Source organism: Electrona antarctica (genome assembly GCF_951216825.1).
Source record: "Electrona antarctica genome assembly, chromosome: 9".
In the NCBI taxonomy this organism is placed as follows: domain Eukaryota; kingdom Metazoa; phylum Chordata; class Actinopteri; order Myctophiformes; family Myctophidae; genus Electrona; species Electrona antarctica.
Genome location: NC_136790.1, coordinates 21718202 through 21734864, shown reverse-complemented (window position 1 = coordinate 21734864; position 16663 = coordinate 21718202). Strand labels below are relative to the sequence as shown.

Sequence of the window (16663 nt, the reverse complement as noted above, 5' to 3'; positions counted from 1 at the left end):
ACAAATACAGACTAAAGCAGAGTGACACCTAACAATGAACCGACAAGGACTGACTGGGGAACAAGACTAATATACACAGGAGGGCTGATTACACATGAGAAACACATGGGGAAGACATGAACATAGAACCAAAACAACTAGAACAAGAACATAGAAATGCAACAGCTTCAACACACTGTATGACTTGAAATAATGTGGGATTAAATATGTGGAATGTTATATCACGGAAAGTTAACTGATAAGCTAGGGGTGGGGTGGGGTGGGGGGGTTATTTTCTACTAGACATAACAATGCTGCATTTGTTTTGATACGATCGAGACATAGTACTATGCAAGACCTTTCTTTCATAGCTGTCATCAGGGTTGAGGGCCCTCTAGCACAAGCAGGGAATAGAGGTTATCCCTTAGTTAGGAGGTTGGGCAGTGGAACCCTGGAACTCAGGTTTACAATGTTTTTTGACCATTTACAGTAGTATTATTGTGGGTGTATTTTTTTCTGCCCACTCTTTCTTCCTTTTCTCCTGAAATGTACACACTGAAGTAATATTGCCCTGTTGCCCCTGTTAAGTGTTGACTTGATGCCATATGTAGTTCCATCTGAAGAAAGCGAGGATTATACAGAGACATTGGAGATGGAGTCACTTGGAGGGGGCATGAGGGGGGAGGGAGGAAGAGGGGTGAAAAAATCCTGGGAATTGCACTTGTGTCCTATGTATAAATAGAAATGTTGTCTATACTGTACTGCTTTTTCCAAATAAAATAAACATTATTAAAAAAAAAGAAATGCAACAGCTAGATAAATAGAACATAGAATCAAAACAAGTAGAACATAACATAGAAAAATAACATCTAGAAGAGCAAAGTCTGAGACCGTGACAGTACCTCCCCTCTAAGGACGGCTCCTGACATCCCACAAAGTCCAATGGGGAGAGGGGCAGGAGAGGAACATGAGGGGACAAGAATGGGAAGTGTGAGCTGAAGAGTTCAGGACAGGTTAACACAGGCGGCGAGGCAGGGAAAGGGGCTGAAACCCCCCGGAGCGTTCTTCCACTGCCAAACAGGAACGCCGACGATGCATAGAAAGAGTCCAAACGGTAGGGAAAGGGGCTGGAACCCCCCAGAGCTTTCTTCCACATGCCAAAGGGAGATGGGGGCCGAAGGACAGGGAAAGGGGTTGGAACCCCCCAGAGCTTTCTTCCACTGCCAACGGGAGGAATGTAGACACTGGGGCCGAAGCAAAGCTGGACACTGGACAATCACCACTCCCACAACCAGGACTTCAGCGAAGTGCAATTAGAGTTATACAACCAGGACTTCGAGGAGAGGCACCAGAAGATCCACGACCAGGACATCACAATCTACCAGCCGGTGCTCCAGTAGCATTCTCTCCAACAGTCAGCTAGCCAGAGCTTCATTGATGTCCATAAAACACCTCAAGGCCTCACCAGGTGTAGACAGGCCGGGATCAGGCAGGGTGCTGTCTGCTGGGTCCATACTGGTCGGTTCATTCTGTCATCTATTATACATTTGAAAACATGTGCCCAAGCGCACGCACAGGAACAAAAGGCACCAGCTACTACGTCACTGACACACTGCAACACGCTGCAACACACACTGCAACAACACACTAACACGACACAGCCTTACCCTCCGCGTCGATCCACGGCTATCTCCTCATGTCGCGCCGCACGACCACATTCAACAACACCCGCGTAAACACTGTCATTGCACTGCCACTAAAGCCGCCTCCCGTCCACACTCACAAACAACATCAATATCAATAATAAACACAAACACGCCACAAGCACCGACACCCCCGCCTAATTTGTTGCCAGGTCTATGAAAACTAGCCCAGAAAAAATGCCATTCAACACGCTACTTACAACTCGCTTACAATTCGCGGACCTGGCAACACTGCATCCTGTTTTCCCATTGGCTACGGTTGCTACAACACGCATTTGCACTGCATGATGGGAGCAACACAGCTTAATGTAGGGGTCACCGATTGCTGTGCTACATCCCCCTCATGTTCTCAGCACCCCCTTCGGCTACACCACACACACTCACCTACACAATTCTCCACATGCAACACAGGCCCCTTATTGGCTAGCCCCCTCACATGGCGATCCCCACGCAGCCAGCCACACACACACACAACGGCCACGTTCGCAAATATCGCACTGAGCGCACTGTGCAAATGCAATGCAAACTAATAGGCGAGTGTGCTTCGCCGCGGTATTTCCCAACGCGCCCATCTCATCGACACAACGCGCGCAGTCGGATGCCAAGCTCTTCCGCGATGTATTCCTTTCCCAGTCTCACCACACCACGGACTCATTGTAACCTCGCATCAGTGTCACTGCAGACACGTAATCACACTGTGGAGGATTTGTGACTGAGTGACTGTGTGTGTGTGTGTGTGTGTGTGTGTGTGTGTGTGTGTGTGTGTGTGGGGGGTTTGATTTCAGCATGTTTTGCAGTGCACACCATGGGACAAATCGCCTTTTCACCCCCTGCCACTGTGCCCACAAACGCATGTACAAGAGGAAAACAATCTAAACATTATATACTAACGTCAGCATCGGGCAGATTAACACACACCAGCGTTATTAGTTGAGTTTTCTTATTGAAGTGCCTCTGATTTGTAACTGTGCGTTTATGTCAGTCACCGCTGCGATCCGTTGTTATTCAGCCACCAGCAGCAACATACGCACGGACTGGAGAGAGGCGACGTGTTTCTCTCCCTTCGGCTCATGTAGCCCTCATTGTAACTACAAATATTGTTCCCGAAGAAACAATGTGGGGTCACTGCAATCCAAAATATTGTAGGCCTACTATAATGCAGTCAAGGTCCCCACAAAAACATACTACAGTATGTTCTGCTCCATTCTCAACATCTTTTGGTTTCCAAAAACACTAACTTATTGTAAGTAAACCAAAACAGTAAAAAGCAGTTTCATGTGTGCTTATTTTAAATTAATTTAATTTGCTTTGATGTGAAAATAAAATACAACAAATAATAATAATACCCATCTGTTAATACATGTGAAGGGCACAATACTGGGTTTAAAAACACAGCTGAAACATGAAGTGGAGTCTGTCAAATCTCGCAATTTCCTTCTTCCCATTGCGCTGCAACGGAACTAGGATGAGCCGCCCGAAGGGCGGCGAAATTCTAGTGATGTCACAAACAATGAACAAACAATGAACCGACAAGGACTGACTGGGGAACAAGACTAATAGAGAGTATGCGCATGCTTAAAGTGAATGGCACATCGAGTGGCAAAGGAACAGGCAAAGTGAGTTTAACATTGTTTAATGTTGTTTAATGCAATCAGATAAGACCTTTCTGTGTGGATGTATGGGCTGTCAAGGCCAGAAAGTCGTTTTTTTGCCACTCAGTAGGCGTTCCTGCATAACTTCCTGGTTTGATGATGATGTCACACGCATACCCTCTATATACACAGGAGGGCTGATTACACATGAGAAACACATGGGGAAGACATGAACATAGAACCAAAACAACTAGAACAAGAACATAGAAATGCAACAGCTAGATAAACAGAACATAGAATCAAAACAAGTAGAACATAACATAGAAAAATAACATCTAGAAGAGCAAAGTCTGAGACCGTGACACTCTCCCCATGCTTTCAGCCTGGTGGAGACAATAATTAGAAAACTAAGGCACTGGTGTGGTACTTCTGGTTTACCGGAACGGGGTTCAACTCCCTGCAGTGCTCTGCTCAATTTGTTGTACATGGTTCATTTTTATTTTCTGCTCATTGTGTTGCCTTTTCATAGATAGCCCCCAGGTTCTTTACTGTGTTTGTACTCGCTACAGTTGGGTTACCAAGTCTATTTATTTATTATTTCTGACGGACGGACAGACGGACGGTGCAAAACATATTCTCCCCCCATGCTGCCAACCAGCAGCGCATGTTCGACAACCTTTCCGCATGTTCGGACTAACGGGATTTCGGATCTATGGGCAGTCCCCGTCCCAACATACATGGTCTTGGTCTTGAATTGTTTCATAGATGCCCCCTGCTCTCCATTTTCCTCACCCCTCCCAGTGGCTCCCACAACAAAATGCAGATAATGCGGGTATTTTAGTAGCTCCATTTGTTTTTTCACGATTCGTCCATCAATAGTGTCCTGCACTCACAGATGTAGTTCTCAATGGGCCTGAAAATTAAGGCCCGGCCCTTGGTTCTGTATAAACGCAGCTCGAGGGTGACAAACGGTGCATGTGTGAGTACCAGGACACTATTACCAGTAAGACACCCTGAGGACGAGCATCCACCTGGGTGACGGCAGACTGCTGGGCGAGCGCTGGCGCTTTGGCATGGGGGGTCAGATCAACATATGAAATGTCAGAACAGGTCAGCTCCATATACAGTATGGAGATCTAAGGGTGGCAGCGGGTGCAGTGTACAGTGTTTGATGAGGTCTGGCCATATATGGTACATGTCTTGAGTGTACAGGGTTTGATGAGGTCAGATCAACATATGGAATATGGAACGGGTTAGCTCCATATATGGAGATCTAAGGGTGGCAGTGTCTTGAGTGTACAGGGTTTGATGAGGGCCCAGGTAGGGCCGGGCTTTAATTTCCGGCCTAGTTTTCATCGGCTGCCGGACGTGGATGCACTAATAACTTTGGGCGGTTTGGGGCGGCCCGTCTAGAGTTTGAATGGACAGGTACTAGTCAAAAGATCTAAGGGTTTGAGGTTTGAGGTCAGACGTAGAGTTACTGGCCGGCTCCATATATGCAGATCTAGATGATGAGATCCAGTCTTCCCCATGTATAGCTATCCAGGGTTTGATGAGGTCAGTGTTGTGATCTTCATATATGGCCATGAGATGGCCTGCCTCTCCAGGCCATCTCCCTTCTCACTCATTCGCTACGAGCTATCTCATCCACTCCCTCATTCCCACAGTGCAATAGAGACACACAGGGACTACAATTTTCACGGCCCCAAATGAGACAGCAGCCCCACTTCTGGTCCGTTTCAACGGTGTACTGCAGCTGTCAATGCAATCCCTATGAGAGGCATCATAAAATACCCTAATTTCACCGGTCCATTACTGAGGCTGTAGCGATGTTTTTGTGTTCTAATAAAGTTTCCCATATGTTTGATTTGTCCTTTTCAATGTCACATACCTGCCATCTGAATATACAACCCACAATGCACTATAATATACTCCATCAGAGATTCAAAAGTGCTAGCATTGTAAATCTCAAGTTAAAGGGGTCGCACGGTATACGTCACGGTCGCATCCCTTGAGGTTTTCAATACCCAGATATATTTGTTGTATTTCGTTTTATATGCTATGTATTTGTGGAAAATTATCTAAACAGCATCTTGCAAGACTAATTATTAATACTCATCTGGAGAATTCACTAGGTACTGTAGTTGAAAATGTCAGGATATGCCACTCCTCCATTTAGCTGGGTTATATTCCCAACAATTCAGCCAAGTTAATTATAGTTTATAGCCTACAACAAGTTGACAACGGTAAACAGGTTCTCTGTCTGCCGTCTCCCCTCTGCTCCGTTAACATTATGGGTAACTCATTCAAGTGGTAAATTAAATGTGAAATACATCCTCTATTGAGAAAACAACAATATATGTTGACAAATACACTTCATACATTTGGAAACATATTTTTATTCAAATCAATATAGTCTTCAGTTCATTTCGTATTATTTTAAAAGTAGGCTAAATACAGTTGAATTCCAATGGACTTCTATGGGCTGGCCTGCAGTATACCGTTCTAACGGACCAGAAGTGGGGCCGCTGTCTCATTTGGGGGCGTGAAATTTGTAGTCCCTGTGTGTCTCTATTCAGGCAGCCTTCTTAAGCAGCCTCAGCTCACTACTCATTCTCCATGCTGAGCTGTCAAAGCAGCTCGTGCGGCGTCTGCGTGAAAATGTCCCCCACCTCCCCGGCCTCCTCCCGGTCCTCCCCATAGTCCAGGGATTATGGGATAATATTGTATTGTTTGCGATTGTGTAGATTCATTGTGTTGAATCATGTGTTGATATGTTATTACTGTGTATTGTTGTTCATGGATTATTATATCTTTGGCTCTGCTCTGGGGGGGTCGTTGATATCAGAGCTGTGTCTCTGTACACAGATAATCAGAGATATCAAATGTGATATCAGACCTGTATCTCGGTACGCAGATTATCTGATATCACATGAGCAGAGCTACACCGCCATACTAGCATGCAATAGCTTTGCAATAAATGGTTTATGGTCAATCTGAGCTGAAGTGTCTCAATGAATTATAGTTTATAGGCTGATTCCGGGTACATTTGGTGCGGACTTCTCTGTCCCTGGCCCCTAAGAAGTAAAGTAACATAAAGATGTTATGTTGGACACTTAAGGGAACTATAGTGAATCATTTCACTAACTGCAATGATTAGAAAGTAAACAAAGTCAAAGAGTTCCCCCCCCCCCATGGCAGCCCTTTTGACCCTTGACCGTTTTTACCTTCTTTTTCAAGGATATTTTTGGGGCTTTTTGCCTTTATTGATAGATGTATAGTAGGTAGACAGGAAACAGGGAGAGAGATGGGGGGGAGACACACAGTAAAGTTCGTGATTGGGACTCGAACCCGCGACACACTGTCATGCTGGATTACCAGCCAAGGTGCCTGGACTGCTAAACCCACCCAGACCAGTTTTTACTTTCTTAATTGTTACATCATTATGTTGAACCTGTAATACAAATTTAAGGTGACAAACATCAGCTGTCATCAGAGACCTAATTAAAGCTGGTAGCAAGTGGATGTTTAGACATGAACATTTAGCTCAAGGGACTGGTTTGGAGCACCGTGAGCACTTGTTGATCAACTCTTTGTTTTGATATCAACTTCGGTATGTCTTTCAGGTGTTATACTTTAAAATGGAAGTTACTACAGTATTATATATTTTTTTTTTTCATGTCATACTTTTGTAAGTGTAAAGAACGTTTCGGAGCATAGCATTATAGTCACTAGTCCTTACCCGTTCTGATATATTTCAACTTGTATAATATATTTGTAATGAATAAAAACAGCAGTATAACATGAAAGTATTCTTACAAATGCATGGTAGGGAAACGTTTTCATGGAAAGGACCGCAACATTTACACTTATTAGCCCACAGACTCCTATTTGAAAAGTATCAAGGACCCCCAGTTTGACATGCACCACAGAAAGTATGGACAGTCGCACAGGTACTCCCAGATATATTTGGTAAGTCGCACAGATCCAATTGCAGGTGCATTTGCGTCCAAAATGGTGTCAATGTTGAGCTTTGGCTTGAGAGAACTTGCAACCTGTGATGTTGTGAGCTTGTAGATTAGCCGTTTTCGCCGGAGCGTGGGCTGTAGCCAATTCACGCTGAGTGTGTGTGTGTGTGTGTGTGTTGGGGGGGTGGGAGAGGGAAGACAGTTGAAATGAAATGATTACTATATTTACCCGGGTATCTGGGCTAAGCTCAAGAACTTGTTTCCAGCCAGGCCCTGCTCATAGAACATTTCATCGTAGTGGTTCAATGCCTTGTTCAAGGGCACTTCAGCGGTGGTAATTTTAACGTGTCGGACCGCTGATTCAAACTGGCGACCTTCCGGTATCAAGACCGCTCCGCAATCCGTTCGGCCACCGCTGCCACTTATCAAGTTGTATCTTGTGTTGTGTTTAGCCACACGAACTGAAGACGGTTGCATCCCCACTCAAAATGTGCACTTGGCCAGGCGTACACACACGCACGCACACACGCACGCTACACAGAAATTGTCACCTGTGCGCTTGTCCACGTGTGCACACACGCACAGTACACACGCGCTGACACACACACGCGCGCGCGCGAGTGCACAGCGAAAGTAGTTTGCACACACAGTACACACACACGCGTGCGCGGCGAAAGTAGTTTGGAAAGTTTACGTGGGCTGTTGATGTCGGAAGTGGTGGAAGTCAACATGTGAAAGCAGCAGTGGGTCCAGCGTGATGCAACATATGCAACATAAGATAAGCAAGGGGCGCCAGCGTGTGTGTGTGTGTGTGCAGATAGGCAGTCTGAGCGGTGGGCCAGGGCTTCGTTAAGACCTCCATATTATTATGGTCAATGCCTGTGTGAAAAGTGGGAGTGATTGGTGCAGGCAGTGAGGAGCTTACCCGTTGTGAGATATTGCCCCCCCTTGTGGCCGCAGGGCATTTTTAATTCACTAATAAATTAATTATTAATCTATAATTTGTTAAATTGGAAAAAGGGCTTCGTTAAGACCTCCATATTATTATGGTCAATTATGTGTGAAAAGTGGGAGTGATTTGGTGCAGGCAGTGTGGAGCTATGTGAGTGTTTCTGACACACAGACACACAGACAGACACACATTCAGACATTGGCTTAATTATAGTTTGATATAGTTTGATTTGATTGATGATGATGATGATGATGCAAGGATACCATGTACGTTTCGCACCCACTAAGTCACGTAAAATACAAATGCTTCAAACTACTGTACAGAATGATCTAGTGTGTTCTGTATGTGTACCCATGTATCACAATTCAAACAATTACCCAGCAATTAACTTGTTTTGCATTAAATTGTTTTGACATTAGATGACCAGGTTTAATGCAACACGGTGCTCAAAAGTGGAAGTTCTAACAATAAAGAGTCTCCTTAAAGTGACAACCTTTCATACAGTATATTGCATTTTGTCCTGAGGTGATTTTGTTGGACAATCATTTTGGGACTCCCCAAAATGATATGCATTTGGCCACGGACACCCCATCTGAAGATGCTTTGTACCAGGGACCCCCGAAAGAGAATTCAAAATTATTCGAAATATTTCAAACCCTTTTAAGATGTTTTAAAAAGATTTGAAATTGCAGATTTACACACTTGCAGCTTCAAGATCTGCTATTGTTTTTTATAGCAAACGCTAAAATCCCTGTTTTAATGGGTTAAGCAAGCTCTAATGTTGCATTTAAGCCCGAGAACGGCATTCAAAACCCAATAGAACAGGACGGACGCATTCATAATGTTCAATGGAGAAGCGGTGTTATACTCGGTTCCTCAAGCTATATAGTTTAAATTTGTCTCTGTGTGCTGTGCCTACAATCCTATAGGCAATAACCCTATAGAGCCACATCATCTGAGGCCTCAATTTACTAGAAATACAGCCATGTCTGTGGGGCTGTTATTAACATGATCATTGAATTAATATCTCCCTGGGTATATTACACCTGTTTACATGCATGTTCCCACAGAGACTTATTTCCAAATGGGGAATTGTTTGCATTACTCCCTCCTTCAGTCCCTAGATGCAAATTATCCATGCATGTAATCTTGTGCTAACAATACGTATGCACGCACACACGCATGCATGCACGGATGTAGTAATTTGACACTTTTGTGAATACACTGTTGCACTGTGTTAATGCACACTGACTACGCTTATATCACCTGCTTGTTGACCACGCATGTTCCCATGCAGTCCATGCAGTCCAAGTCAGTATACCTGGTTTCAGTGGTTTGGTACCGTATACTCTAAAACCACCCACTATGGAAGTGAGGGGCGCTCTTCATTGTACACCATCCATTCATTGTCAATGGGAACTTTGTGGACGATCAAAATAGCCGATTTGCTCATCCACATACAGTATGACGTAGATTCTCCATTCATGGTCAATGGGAATTTAATGTTTGTAAGACGAAAATCTACACTATAGCTGAATATAGGAGGGCCCCTCAAAAATGTTGTGCCCTGGATTCCTTGGATTCCTTGGACCATGACTCCCCATGTAGGTCACGCACCTTTCGTAACTAGATTTTTAGGTGGTGATGTGATGTGCAAGGAAAAGGAGAACGAGGAGTTGAATGAGAGTTTGGACAAAATGGGCTCTATTCTTGCCATGCAGTGCCTTAGCTGTTGGCATTAGCCACTGCCTGCGATTCACGGGCAGTGCAGCTTGCACTTGTCCCTAAATGGTATCTTTGAGCCACACATAACTGCTATTCATTATGCGGACTGGAGGTGTTGGTACGCTTTCCCTAAAATTGCTATCTTGCCCACACACCTTTGGGAAAGGGATAGCGTATTCTAAAACCACCCACTATGCCAAGTTTGGTAAAGTGTGCGCCTGCAATGGACGGTAACCGGAATGCTCGCCTTAAAACACTCTCGCCCTAATGTTTTTCCGCTGGCCTCTCGGTGCGGCGATTCTTGTATGTATTCTTATATTTCATTTACTGAGAGAATAAGGTTAGAAATAAGTTTACGGTTAAGCATAGTTTTACTGGAGTTAAGTTTAGGAATAGGGTTAGATTTTGGCATGGTTTCACTCAGGTTAAGGTTAGGAATAAGGTTAGGTTTAACCGCTTAGGCATAGTTTAATGAGGTTACGTTTAGGGATACGAGGCAGAGCAGCAACGCCGGCTGTACGCCCAAGGAGACTGTTTTGAGGTGAGTGTTTTGGTATGTCCGGAGCACCGAGCACGCAGCAACATTCAGAGGTCTCCTTCTCTCCTAATTATCCATAAATCTGTGATTCAAATGTTCCTATAATAATCAGCAGAAGTGAGTGTAGCATTGTGTCAATTGTGTTTATATAAGATTATAGTCTATTCAAAGATGATCGATTTGTTCCATTCATCGTGCGCGATTCCATTTGCTCCATTCAGTTTCATTAATTAATTTAGCAGGAAATAATGGTTTACAATAATATAAAATTCTCCATAATCAGTAACATGTAGGTGATAATTATGTGCAGGCTTTCCACCATGGAGGAAATTTTGGCTACCTCGCCGGCCGACATTGGCTTTTCACTTGATATAGTGACAAGTTGATAGAGACAATACAATCACGATTTGAATGGAAACAAATTAAAATAGAAAAATCGTGCGTGTGCGCAGTGCCCCTGTCGCCAGCCAACATTTGCTTGATACGTGATACCTTAAATATTGTTTGATACAGACAATAAAATCACGATTTATACACCAAACCCAAAGCCAAATATATCCCAATTCCAAGGCAATGTGGCTCTTCCATGGGCAGAGGGAGAGGACATAAAGATTGCATTGGGGATAATGGCTTGCGCAGTCTAAAGGCAATGGCATCTGGCCCGGTTTTAATATTGTAACGTCCAAACCACACCTATGCATAATGTAACAGGTATTGCAGGTGTTTTAGGGATAAAGGCTGGTGTCCAAGATAGCAACTTTTGAGGGGGAACACCCCGGGCTATATCTTGTGCCACACCTCCCTTATCCCTAAACTAATTTGCCATTTCTTACTATTTTAAAAAACCTTTTAAAATTCTTCAAATAGCCAATGTACAAGCTCACATGTCGATGTAGGTCGGCTAGTTGAACTATTTAAAATGTTTTTCAAAATAGTAAAAAATGGCAAATAAGTTTAGGGATAAGGGATAAGGGTGGCACAAGATCGGGCCCCTCTTGCCCAATGCTAAATCCCAAAATAGTGGCTTTAGCTAACTCTGCCAAAGTTGGCAACAGGTTAAGGTGTAAGTACTTTGAGGAGCTGATGAATGAAAATGAGAGAGAAGAGTGGAATGGTACGAAATGGTCAGAACCTTTCCGACTTTCACCTGGGACAGTGACAGACCACACATAAATTATAGTTATCTCCGTCAGGCCAAAAGCTGGAGACTATGTTTTCACCTTGTCGTCATTTTTTCGCGTTGTTCTGTGAGCAGCTAATCTCCGGCACTGCTGGACCAATCGACGTGAAACCTTTCTGACACGGTAGGCCATGGAAGAACCTTTTCCCCCAACGTTTCTAGTAGGTTTCATGGTGGTGCTATAACAGGGGCCTATAACTTTTGAACCGTTGGTTGTACAATCCAAACCTTTTTCCCCCTCTTCTATATTGTAGGTCTCACTGGGGCCTTTACTAAGAGCCTGAATGTCCTCCAGGAAACTGATGGGGGTAACAATGTGGGTAGAACCTATGATGACTTCACAGGATTTCACTTTCTTGGTGACCTGGTAGGCACAACGCATCTCAGAATAGCACATCCCTCCCAGGATGAAGATGATGAGGCGCGAGCCCCCGCGGCGTTCGTCCTGTATGCTGGCCTTGTGCTTTAGTCGAGCACTGACGGCACCTGAGCCATACCAAGCCATACTGGGACATCCCGATTGATGCGGCCATGTCTTGGCGTCCAACTTGTTCTCCACGGCGTCCTCCATAATGTCTTTGATGACCGGCGTCCACCTGGAGAGATCATAGATGTGCTCGCGGGAGCGGTCCCTCCGGGTTGGCTTGTGTGGGGACAAACTTGGCGACGATGAGATGATGGGGACACCCAGTTGTTTCCAGTTCAGGATAAAATCTCTGTCGATTTTTACATGCTGGATGAGTTTTCTTAAGTTCTCCTCGGTTGTTCCGTTGCAGTTGAAAATGTAGAGCAGCACGGCTCTAATCTTGTCATAAGTGCTGTATGGGTGGAGAAGCACGGGAAGTATGCGCCTCATGGGGTCCTTTACCTTCGCACCATAAACATCTAAGCCCACTGCCAGGTCCTGCTCAACCTTGCAGAGCTTCTCCACATCATGGAAGTGGTTCACGCAGTCCTCGGTCAGGTGCACGTGATCTGTTATCTGGGACACCTCTTTACGGGATGCCAGTTTCTCCACCATCCGAGATAAACCACTTATTGGGATCTTTGCATCTCCCGGCTGTATGCTTTTTGCAGATACCTGTACTTCCTTCCATAGTTTGGACATTTCTTTTGAGACTTCGGCAATGTGCATATGTCTCAGTTTAACCCAGAGACTATCTTCCTCATTCAGCAAGGCTTCTTTCACTGAGCCAACCTCAGCCATATACTTGTAGGTGTTGTTCTGGATAGGAATGAGGTCATAGGCCATGGCCTGGTAGGTCAGCTCATGTAGGATTGGGCTGATGGGGTCAAAGCCTCTCTCCACTATCAGAAGCTGAGCTTGGGTCTTTCCCTTCTTCTTGTCATCTGACTCAAAGTTTCTGGTCAGCTTGTTGTCCACTATCTCTGCCAGTTGTTTGGCATTTTCCATGTTGCTGTTCTTGTATCTGACCACCGGGTGCTCGTCCAGTGTAGCACAGAGTGTCACAATCTGGTCTGCCACGGTCTCCAGTGTCTTCTGTTTGTGTTGATTGTGGAGGCTATAGATGCTCTGGAAAGCCCCTGGAATATCACAAGTGAAAACTTGTGCTTCCAATGGCAGAAATGAGATGTTTATTTCCTTACACACTCGTATAAACTTTGCACAGTACAGCTTCATGTGTTTGAACAGGTCGTCGGGGCAGTAGTCAGTGAAATAAACGTAGGATGCTTTGTACTTGGGTTTGACCTTAAAGTCATCAATGAGGGCTCCCACAGACCTGGTAGTTGGTGACATGAAGTAGATAGCCTCCAATCCTGGAGCAGGTTCTCTGTTTTTGTGCAGATCCTCCACAATTGTGATTCTCTCTGAAATGAGCAGGGACATTTTGCAGCACAATGACAGGAGCTTGGTGGTGAACGGATCCAGCATCAATATCTTCCATGATGATGATTGTTTGCAATCTGTAATGATTGTGTCCTTTAACCGCTTCCAAACTGCTCTCTTAAGCCCATCATTGGCACATATTGACATTTTCACTTGTTTGCATTTTTCTCTTTGCTGTCTCTGCACCGCCTTCATACATGTCATGAGGTCATGATATGTCATCCAAAGCCCAGATATGGATTCCTGAATCTACCATGTCCAAATATGGAAACTCTGGTCAACTATCCATATTGAATCTATGGGTTTGTTGTCTATTATGTGCTAATTATCCCAATTTAACTAACGACTTCAGCTTCAGTCACCAAAGCGTGGAATACCCTGACACCATCCCTCAAAAAATGTGGATCACTGGCTTCCTTCAAAACAGGCCTGAAAATGAGTATGAACCATAGTATGAACTCACTCCTGAGGAGGGTAGTGCTGCATGCACATCAGTTGCTCATGTTCAAGACAAGCAAAAGTATCATAAATAAAAATCACACCTGTGTGAACTGAGTGGTGTAAGGTCTTATATAGCCTGATCAGCTGTGGTCTGACGTAATGTCTGACGTAATGAAATCACACCCGTGTGAACTGGGTGACCGTAGCAACCATGCTCATTGTTTTGGTACAGACAGACAGACAGACAGACAGACAGACAGACAGACAGACAGACACGTAAACTAACAAAGCCAGTCGTAGGAGTGGTTTACACCACTCAAAAAGAATATAGTCTGCACACTGGTGATGCTGAAAAAGCTCTTCTGTATTTCTATTGCGTCATCAACACTTCAATGAAGATCTGAGTAGATCTCTATTCTTTTGGAGGGGCGCAAGCCAATGCATGGCGTTTGAAGATTACATCATGGAAGCCTATGTGATTTTTGGGGGGGGGGGGGTTGTTTAGAGCATTTATATGATGTAAATCGTTTGCCAGCCAAGTCTATGGACTTTGAGCATACCGTAATACAATGTTTGTTTAGAGCACTTTATAGAGCACTTTTAGTAGCACTCAAAGTAGACCAGCAGTTGTACTATAGGCAGTATAGACACTCCCAGACACTGTACTTCAAAGCTTTATAGGGACTCTATAGGGACTCAGAGCAGCAGTCATACCCAGACAGAGAGCTATATAGGGACTCAGAGCGTTATATCATGGTGATGCCAGTGGTGAGCACGCTCTACTTGCGCACAAGTAGGCCATACATGGCCTACTTGTGTGCAAGGCGCAAGTTGGCATCTCGAGAGAGTGCATTTCTAATTGATTCTAAGTTAATTTAGTTAAGTTTGTGTTATTTATATGAGAGTCCTATTTCATTTGGATTGAGGCCTCTAGTCGCCTCATGCGGCAATAATGTTCCTTTTAAATGCCAGGTTTTGACAGCTTTTATTTTGAACAGAATATTACCATCTCAATATTAAAAGATTTCCTGTACAACTGAGTGTATTCATTTTCTACGCAAAAAACTGTTTACATTGGCCACATAGCCCAAAATAACATGCATAGATTTCAGCCTAGTATATTTATATTTCTCAGTCTTTATTTCATCCAATGAATTAGTATAAGCTTAGACGGCCGGCTTAGACAGTCTCTTCATGGTGTTACGTTCACTCATTTTACATTTAAGTACAGTATGAATAGCTTTTACTTGCTAAATAACAAAGCATGCTATATATCAATAGAAAATAACATTCATCAACTCATAAAGTGTCAGAATTCACAATAAAACAATAGATCGAATCATCATCACCACAACCAAAGAAATATGTTTCCAGATAGATAACTGTCACATTGCGGCAGTATTATTCATTTAAACGTATTTCTGATAGAGGCTTTAGGAAATGGAGGGCTGGCATATTATATATTGGTCAACTATTTCTGAAGGACAAGTATTAAAATCATTTCAAAAACAGAAACAAGAATTTAATTTATCTGCTCATGACCAATACAAATATCTACAAGTCGGGCATTATCTTGCTTGCCTGTGTAATTGCACTTTTGAAGTGCACAACAGCACTTAACTAAAACTGTGCAGGTAACGTTTTTTTTTAACCCCATTTTGGGCGGGAACCCCTTTTGGTGTTAGCATTATGTTATGCTTTAGCTATTGAAAAATAGCAGATCTACAAGCTCATAGCGCGCCACCGAGTGGCGCGCTACGAGCTTGTAAGTCTGCTATTTTTGAAAAATCGAAGAACGCTTTTTCAGAAAACTGTCAGGATGTAGAAGACATTTTTAGAATCTGATCTCAGGTCAAAAGGATTGCACCATGGAACTTTATATGTGCGTGTTGGTAACCTAGCTTTTATATGAATTGCACGTCATATGATATCACATACTGTACTTGGGGCTCTTTTTAAAATGTTTCTTTATGCTGCGTTTTAGCTTTGGTCTTCTTATGTTTCTTAGATAGGCTTGATGTTTGATGTTGCACTGCAAGTGACTGAGGGGAAACAGTATTTCATATTTTTTACGAGTACATGGGGAAAGGGAAAGTGACAAATAGTGATTCTTGATCTTCAGAAAAACACAGAGTGGGAAAATATACTAAGCTAAGGGAACCATCCAATATTGAACAGTTGTTTATTATGCAAAGAAGAACAGAACAGACTCCTTTCACAATTTTATAGCAGAGCAACAAGATGAAAAATAACGGTTTAAAGAAAGAATAATACATTAAAACATATTTCTGGAAGGACGCTTATGATATTCTATTATAAATAATAATGTTGTTAATATCCACAGGTTGGCTAACTACTAGACTGTTCTGGATACTTTCTTTTATATTGTGTAAATATCTGTGTCCGTAGACATTCTAGGCAAACACCACTCTACATGTTTGTTTGCAAACATTGTGATCTATACTAACACAATAAGTATTAGACATCAGTGATAAAAGTGAACAAATTGTAATTGTAAACTGAATAAACAATAGTTACCTTGATCAGTACAAAGACAACTATGCAAAATTGATCTGGTGCCAAGGAAGCTCAAAACCACTTCTTTCCATGTGTACTGTACATCACATGAAATTCACTGTTTCTCTCAGGAAACCCTTCTCAGGAATACACAGTATATTGTCAAAACAAAGCCAATGTTAGTGATTTCGGTATACAAAATAGGAAAACAAAGCAGCA

General features: G+C 43.4%; 1 protein-coding gene across 1 annotated transcript; it reads right to left on the bottom strand.

The window, feature by feature from the left end:
* Positions 1 to 6118: 6118 nt before the first annotated feature.
* Positions 6119 to 13633, bottom strand: LOC306929873 (syntaxin-binding protein 3-like; the record flags this gene model as incomplete). The annotated part of the gene is made up of 2 exons (XM_079510604.1): positions 6119 to 6132; positions 11866 to 13633. 2 exons carry the CDS (start codon positions 13631 to 13633, stop codon positions 6119 to 6121), a joined length of 1782 nt encoding a protein of 593 aa, XP_079366730.1.
* Positions 13634 to 16663: the final 3030 nt, after the last annotated feature.